This window comes from Rhea americana, unplaced genomic scaffold (genome assembly GCF_003343005.1).
Source record: "Rhea americana isolate MKP2758 unplaced genomic scaffold, rheAme1 scaffold_23, whole genome shotgun sequence".
Lineage (NCBI taxonomy): Eukaryota > Metazoa > Chordata > Aves > Rheiformes > Rheidae > Rhea > Rhea americana.
In genome coordinates, this window is record NW_028186346.1 from 3971307 (window position 1) to 3979506 (window position 8200).

At 48.2% G+C, this 8200-nt stretch overlaps 1 protein-coding gene across 1 annotated transcript in view; it reads left to right on the plus strand.

Annotated features, from left to right (window-relative positions):
- Positions 1 to 425: 425 nt before the first annotated feature.
- The window catches only part of CLDN10 (claudin 10), a 14398-nt gene continuing 6623 nt past the window's right edge, over positions 426 to 8200 (plus strand). The window contains exon 1 of the mRNA XM_085305964.1: positions 426 to 645. Coding sequence (XP_085162090.1) covers positions 426 to 645 — 220 coding nt within the window. The remainder of the gene's footprint in view (positions 646 to 8200) is intronic.

An 8200-nucleotide genomic window follows, 5' to 3' on the forward strand; every position in this document is an offset into this window, starting at 1 on the left:
TCAGCACCCTCCCCGCCGCCGCACAGCTCCTGCCCTCACAGGGAGGAGAAACCACCTCACAAGTCGTGCTGCCGTGGAGAGGGTTTTCTTTTCCTTTTTCCTTTTTTTATTTTGTTCTTTTCCTGGCGCTTTTTCTATTGTTATCCGAGGATAATCGTAATTCGGGGCTTTCCCGCCGCGCCGCGGGGGCAGCGGGCCCGGCGGAGGTCCCGCCCCGTCGGGCGGGCCGGGCCGGGCCGGGCCGGGGGCCGGGCCGGGCCGGGAGCTGCCCGCGCTGATTGGGCCGCCGCCGCCGCCGCCGCCGCCGGGCCGGGAAGGAGCGGGCCGGGCCGGGCCGGGCTGGGACGGGCCGGGGCGGCCGGGACGGAGCGGGCCGCGCCGCTCGTGGGGCTGCTGCCGCCGCCGCGGCGCTGCGTGCCGGCCCCATGGCGAGCACGTCGGCGGAGATCATCGCCTTCCTGCTGAGCCTCTCGGGCTGGGTGCTGGTGTCCTCCACGCTGCCCACCGACTACTGGAAGGTGTCCTCCATCGACGGCACGGTCATCACCACCGCCACCTTCTGGGCCAACCTCTGGAAGACCTGCGTGACCGACTCCACCGGCGTCTCCAACTGCAAGGACTTCCCCTCCATGCTGGCGCTGGACGGTCAGCGCCCCCTCCACCTCCCCTCGCGCCCCGCCGTCCGTCGGTCTGTCCGGGCACCGGGGGGGGAGGGGGAGCGCGGTAGGGGGCTGCGGCGGCCGCGCCGTCGGGGCAGGGTGCGACACCTCCGCGCCGTGGCTCGTCCCCGTGGGGCCATGGGGGAGCGACCGCAGGGGCGTCCCCCCAAAAAGACACATTGCGGTGCATGAGGGCCGGTCTGCCCTTCCCCACTATCTCTATTTTTTTTTTTCTGTTATTCATCAGGAGATTCAAAAGTGGACTTGACACACAGAGCTTTAGGCTGATTTGCTTTTTTYCCCCCCACCTGTTACGACCTTCCCCTTTCAAGGGCTGTGCCAGCTGGGCAACGGTTGGTGGAGGAGAACAAGCCTCAGTGTCGTTCARTCTTTATTAATGTTCCTTTTCTTTTGTTTCTTTTCTTTTTTCCGAAGCGGTTATTAACTCCGAGGTAATTGCCTCGCTGATAAATGACCRTGTAAAAGCTTGCGCCGGGCAGGAATGCGCGAGCGATGCGTAGCGGGGCCGGGTCTTTGCAGCGGTGTTATGTCGAAGCAAACCTTAGAGTTTTACTACGGGGCGCGAAACGGCAGGCTGGGCAGGTGCTGCGTTTCTTTCCTCGTGAAGAGAAAACAGCTTTCCGCTTCAGGGAAACCCTAGTGGGAAACTGAGTCACTGCAAGAAATCGTTTAAACTCTGCGTCGATAAATCCGTGCCAATTAGGTCTCCGGTAGCAGCAGTGAAAGTGCAGGCGGCGGCGGTTTGTAGCCGCAGGAGTGACTGTAAGGGAAAGAAGGAAACGGGTTTTGAAACGRCGGCGCCTTTTACAAACTTCCCTGGGCATAACCGAACAACCTGCGTGATTTCCCGGTGGCTTTGGTGCTCTGGAAAGGAGTCAGCTCCACTGCTGGTGGCCTGGCCAGGCGYCCCTCGGGGCTGGGGACTGGGGGCGAGAGGCTCTGCAGGTGGAAAGTGGGCTTACGAGGAAAAGAAAGTCGAATTGCTGCCAGGGATTAAGATTAAAGGTACCATCAAGGGGATGCTGGATTATAGGATGTTCCCATGGGCTGGAGACGAGCCGTTCCTCAAGGCTTTTTTGGCCCCATCGCGTGGTGCCAGGCTGGTGTCCTGTGGCAGTTCTTCATCAGCCAGGTGCTCTGAAGCAGCTGCCCGACCTCCACTGGTGCCGGCAGCCCTGGGACACGCCGTAGCGGCCCCGAAACACCGTGTCTCACCCTCGGAAGGGGCCGTGATCATCTGTGTGCAGGCAGGCACGGAGCGATCGGCGGGGGCTGCCGCTGCGTGACCCGCCAGAGGCGCCGGACCTGTTGTTTAGCTGTTCCTTGGTTCGAGGTTAGTCTGGCTTTAGAACATGAAAAATAAAGCTAAAAACCAAGCTCACAGAATGAAATTGCAGAGGGACAAGGAGAAAGACCATCACAGTCCCCATCGCCCCCTTCCTCCAAGCTTCCTCCAACCTACAAAATGGTTCTGTCAGGTGGCATGTTCCACTTCTCCCAGAAATGAGTTTCGGCAGCGACTGCTGCACAGCGCAGCACCCATCTGCTGTTACAGAGCAGGAGCTYGTTTTTTACAGAAAGGACTCCAAAACGGCACATCTGAACGTGCCCCGTTCTGTCCTCGTGGCCAGCCTGTGTGACAGCAGCGCAGGGAGYTTTGGCATCAGGGTTTCTTAACAGGATCTCTGCATGTTGTGGGGCCAGATCCTGGTACCCGACCACAATCCAAATAAAAGCTGGGTGGGATAGAGAGCAATGTAATTATTTGCTGCYGCAGAGGAGCGGCTGCCTCAGCCAGAGGTGTTCGCAGCAGCTAGCCTAACCCCAGTCCCACCTCGGCGCAGCTCCGGCGTCTCCCRTGAACCTGTTAGCTGCCGGCAGTGGGTGTGTGTGTCCCCTCTCTGCCCTAACCCTTCCCCGGTGCAGGAGCATACTTCTGGGTTGCAGTGCGTCACGCGTAGCTCGGAAGAATTCGGGTATCAGCATGCAGCTGAATCTTCCCTTGGCCCTTGAGTGGCCTCCTTCCTCCTGCCTTTTCCTCCTTGCACAAGACTGACTTTGCTGAGCTGAATTTCATTTTCTGTGATGAGGAACGTGGGAACTTCTTCACTACGTCCTCAGGTGGGGGCTTCGCAAGAAGCAAAAGAGGACAGGTCTGGTTTCCTGTTTTCTCTGCAGTTTTTGTGAGCAGGAACGGTAAGCTCCATTGAGGTAAGTGTAGGGAAAGCAGGCTGTATCCTTTGAAATGGTAGGACAGGCTGGGGAAATAAATTATGTCTTGTTTTGTTCTTCCGGGGAAGCTGCACTCCTTCCTCACATGGCTGGTGAGCATTTCCCTGGGAAAGTGGTTCCTTTTCTAAGGCAATATTTATTTGTTGTATCGGAAAGCTCTGAGTTTTGCTGAAAATCRTATCAGGAGTGACTGCGTGGGTCCGTGATAGAATCACCAGTCAAAACAAGGGGGTAAATAATCAGAGTATCACCATGCCCATGCCAGGGCACCTCAGGAGAAGTTCGTCCTTTTGGGGTGCCCATGTAAGTGTTTGAGTTTGGGTGAGGAGTGATGCAAAGAACATCTCCAGATCATTGCCTCATGCAGTGGTCTTCGGCTACACAACTGGTTTCCTCTGAGATAAACTGATATAAATGATAAGCTCTGAGGTAGACAGGGAGCTGCACTCAGGGCACTAACAAGCTTTTGGGCCATCACACCATCCTAGTGGCTGCCAGAGGAAAAATTGCWTGTGATGCCCTCCTACTTTGGTGCATTTCTGCACGTAAGTCCATCCGGCCRATCCTAACGGGAGGCTCAATTTTACCTTTTGCACCCAAGCAAAATCCCCTTGCTGTCTGCAGCACTGAAATTCATTTCARGTTTACTTTTGCGCGCTAGTGGTCATAGGGGGAAATTGAGCCACGAAACCGCCTCCCCAAAGCCAGCCCTATCAGTTACGGCGTTTCCTGCARGGGAACAAATGACCTTTTGAAAGAACATAGCTGAACAAAAATTTACCTATGAGATAAAAGAGGGTATTAGAGCTTAGGAAAACATGCAAGAGCGCAAATGCTCTGGGTGTGTACTTTTAGAAAGAATCTGCGCTGCATCTGTAAGGCAACCGCTTATGGTGCACGTGACGCAGACTCCGAGATGCCACTGGAGATATTTCTTATGAGAGTGGCAATCCCCACAGCAGTATGCATTTCTTTCTGTGCATCATACAATRTGAATATATGAATTCCTGCTGCCTCTTTGACTCACACGAGAGCAGTGAGGCAAGAAAGRTGATAACCTAACAAGATTAATTTGAATGCAAGACAAAACACATTTGTTAAAAAAAAAAGAGATAGATAGTTTTCTCTTGGAATGTTGCTAAACATGACTTTATGAGTAATACATACTTGTCTACTTGTCTCTTTAAAACATRCGGCTTTCTGTCGCTTTGGCTGTTCATTTGAGCAGTCACAGAATCACAGAAGGGTTGAGGTTGGAAGGSACCTGTGGAGATCATCTAGTCCAACCCGCCTGCTCAAGCAGGGTTGCCTAGCTCACGTTGCCCAGGACCCTGTCCAGATGGCTTCTAGATATCTCCAGAGGAGGAGGCTCCAACAGAGACAACCTCTCTGGGCATCCTGTTCTAGTGCTTAGTCCGCCTCAAAGTGAAGAAGTTTCTCCTCAATATGTGCATGATTAGATACCAGCTTCTAACAGACATTGATGCACATACATATAATAAATATTTGGAAAGGGGGTGGTCTTTGGTCTTCAGCTGAAGAGCGTGAAGAAATAGGCAACTCCCCTTACACTTCTAAGTCTTACTTATAACTTATATATAACTTATGTTCTTATTTTCTAGGAAGCAAAAAAAATGTTTAATTACTGGTACAGCCAAATGCTGTTCAACAGTCACTTTTAAACCAGGTCCAAGCAATAGGAGGCTAAATTTGGTGAAAATACTGATTTCACTCATGTATGCTTGTTAATACTTCAGTCAGCCTAGTAGATCTCACAGAGTCATCTGGTCTTCCTCATTACTGGTGTAGATTGTCAGTTTTTCATAAATTTTGCTTTAAAACAGTTTATGCCAGTTATCACTATAGTGGACTGAAACAAGTCAGTGTCTGGCTTGGCCTACCGAATTTGGTAAAACATTTAGTGAGGAAGGTTATTCATTCAGCTGAACTGAGCAGCGCTCCACGTCATGCAATTTATAACTGAAAATGGTTTGTGGGTGAGTGAGTTAATTATTTCTTTTTGCCTCACCACCCTCTACCTATTTTAAACCTATGTATTGACCTTCAGTAACAATTGAATTTCAGCCGTGTTGTTTCTAGCATATGCTAGTTATTTTGGTTGGAGTGAATATTTACTGTTTCTCCTCGGAGGTTCAGACATAAATAAAAGTTTAGAGGACCGCTGGGTAAATGTGTTCATGGTTCAGCACCTTAATGTGTCACTTAGCTACTAACAGTGTCCATAAATTGGACCTGTCAAAAATAATAGCTTCTTTGCCACTTTTCACCTCCAGCTTTTCCTAAATGTGCTACAAGAGATACATTTACACACCAGAGAAAAAGATAAAAGTGAACTTTCGCATGCTTTCTATAGCTAAAAATTAACAACGGAAGACTGCTTTCTTCGGACTTGTGTCCTATAAACCCAGAGCCACACTTTGAAATCCTATTAAAACCCTTCTCCCATAAGTTTTGCCTGAGTTAAAAAAGACAGTAAGAATACAGGATAAGGATTCTRTTCGAACACAGAAGTGTGCTTATCATTAGAATCTGAACCTCACTAATTTGATTTTACTTTGCTGTTAAGGAGATCTACTCCGGGCAGTTTGGTTAGAAGGGTTATCTCACCTGATTTCGGATGACCGCAATAGAGCTGTTTGCTCTGAATCACCCTGGGCTGTCGGAACAATCCTTCGAGAAAAATTAAGTACAATTCATCTGCTCTGTTGTAGGCAGCTATATTAGGATACGGTGAATAATGCCTTAAAAATGCTCGGTTTTCTCGATTATACAGCAGCATTTGGTCCAGTGAATACTAGGAGTGAAGAAGCTTTTTATAGTATATAACAGCATGCTGTACTGAATAGTTGACTCTTAAGCATACCCGTACTTTTTGTGTTCTTGGAGATCTCAAGCAAAAATCAGGATACCAAAACTAGGACCTAGCCAGAGCTGAGGCAGATGGCAATCTTGGATTCAGTTCTGTAAGTCTCTGATCCATAATTCTTTTGTTGGATTTTCCTCCAACGTTTTCAGAGGTGGCCCCTGTACTAYAGGATATGGTGAAGCTTCGCAGTTCTTTGAGTGGTGTTTGGGGTGAAGGCATCTCCTTTAGGATGCCGTGGGACAGCGTTGGGGATTCTGATTGCATGTTTAGGGGTTTGAGAGGAACCTCAACCCATGAACACGTCTCAAGGTTGCTCACGTAGGATTGATGGTACTTAGCAGGGAGTGGAGATGGAGAAGATTAGAATCAGCAGCTGTTTCCTAACTAAGCCATGCTGCCAAGAAAGTGGGCGAGAGGGTTGTCAGCTCCAGTATTGGGATGCATTACTTGTTAAGTATTTTGAAAAGCTTTTGAAGAACAGCAACATGACAATAAACTTTTATTCTAGGAGCAGTTATGCCCTATGTTTTCTGATAGCTGCTAAGGGAACATACAGGCCATACTTGTCAAAATATTCTGCATTAATTTATTAGTACATAAGTGCAGAACAACAGAAATCCAGAAACCTAAAGGAAAAGTTGATTTGCATGCAAATAGCAGGATGGTTTTCCAGCTCAAAGTTTAAACAGGGTAATAATGCTGAAGCAACACTGTAGCAAGGAAAAATGTATTTGAAATRGGTTTCTGTAAGATGTCCTCTTTACTGTCTTTCAAAATAATGTATTTACAAGTGGTGATATATCATTGCATATAAAGAAAAAGAGCTRTTACACCTGATTTTAGATATCTGAAAGTTAGATGTGTAGCGATACCCAAAGCTGAGCTTGTCAGCCAATAATTCATTTATCGTCAATGGAGGAAAAGAGTTTCCTCCAGAGGGAGGCTCCTACCACTGGTGTCTACCTTAGTAGTTCAGACTTAACATATCTAATTATAATGCTAGACATCTAAGCTGGCACAAATGACTCTCTCTCTCTTATATTCTAATATTAGAGTCTTATGGCAGTTACAGTTATTTCATTGAATGTTGTGTTTCTTTAGCAAATGGGTTAGTATGCTGGAAATAAAAGTTTTCTATATGAGTGGAGACAGACGATAGATAAATGCCAGTAGGCTGTGTTCAAAGACACGCAGTGTAGCAGCACCTGAATTCTGTAGGACTGATAAAACATGGTGTGATGTACCATGAATTGCTGCTTGTGTGCTGGAAATCAGTGTTATTTTAAGACATTCCGTTCAAACATAAGGGTGGTCATCCTGGGTCAGACCAGAGCTCATCTGTCTCCGGCAGTGGTCAAAGTGGATGCACAGCAAAGAGTATAACAGCAGACCAAGCTTGGTGATAGCTTCTCCCAGGGTCCACTCACCTGCAGCTCAGGGACTCCCCAGCCAGATGTGATTTTCTCTTTAATTAATTTATCCAGTCCCTTCTTGAACCTGCTTGTAGCATCTCCAGKGTCCTGTGGCAAAGAGTTCCTCAGCCTAACTCTGTGCTGGATGAACAAACATGCCTTTGTTTTCGATCTGCTGCCTTCTGTTTTCATTTGGTGTCCCCTTGTTCCTGTTTTAGTATATTAACTAACACCTTTATTAAGATCTTGTATACAAATTTTCTTTGTTTATTTGGTATCTGCTATGTGAAAGTGGGCAATGAAAACCTGACTGAGCACTCAACATTTCCACCCGCTAGAGATCAGAGAGAAAAGAATGAAAACACTAATGGAAGTACATTTTATTTTAAATGAGATGTAACAGGTTATGGAGAAAAACTTCCTGGGATGATTGTTCAGCTTTGCGAGATTGCAGTGTTCCACCCAAAACCAGGGAGGTGTGGTTACCACGGAGTTTTTGTTGCAAAGAGCTCTCAGAAGGGAGAAGATACCAAGCAATCGGTTATCCTAGGGCCTTACGCTGGGGGTGTTCGGAGTATCCTCAGCCAGCACTTAAAACTGTGTATGGTTGAAGGCAGCCTTTACTTATTGTCTAGGTTTAAGCGTGGCAGTAGTTTGATCTCAAAGGGTCAGTGATGCCCCCAAGATTGAGCATGTGTTTCCCTTCCTTGCCGAGTGAGAGCCTTGGGACTGATGCAAGTCAAATCAGTGCTGTGTTGGCCCAGACCACATGTACCTGCTCTGCAAGACCAAGCGGGTGCCATCCATTGCAGATACTGTGCCCGCTGCCACAGGGTTTTTTTAAGCCAATCCTGAAAGAAACAGTATGTTTGTCATCCTGTGAGGATGCCCTGCCAATAGCAGATGGCACCTACAAGAAAACACTCAGTGCTGAGGCAACATTGCTCCCTTAGAGGTCTAATTCTGTTTGCAATAATTAATGCTCAACG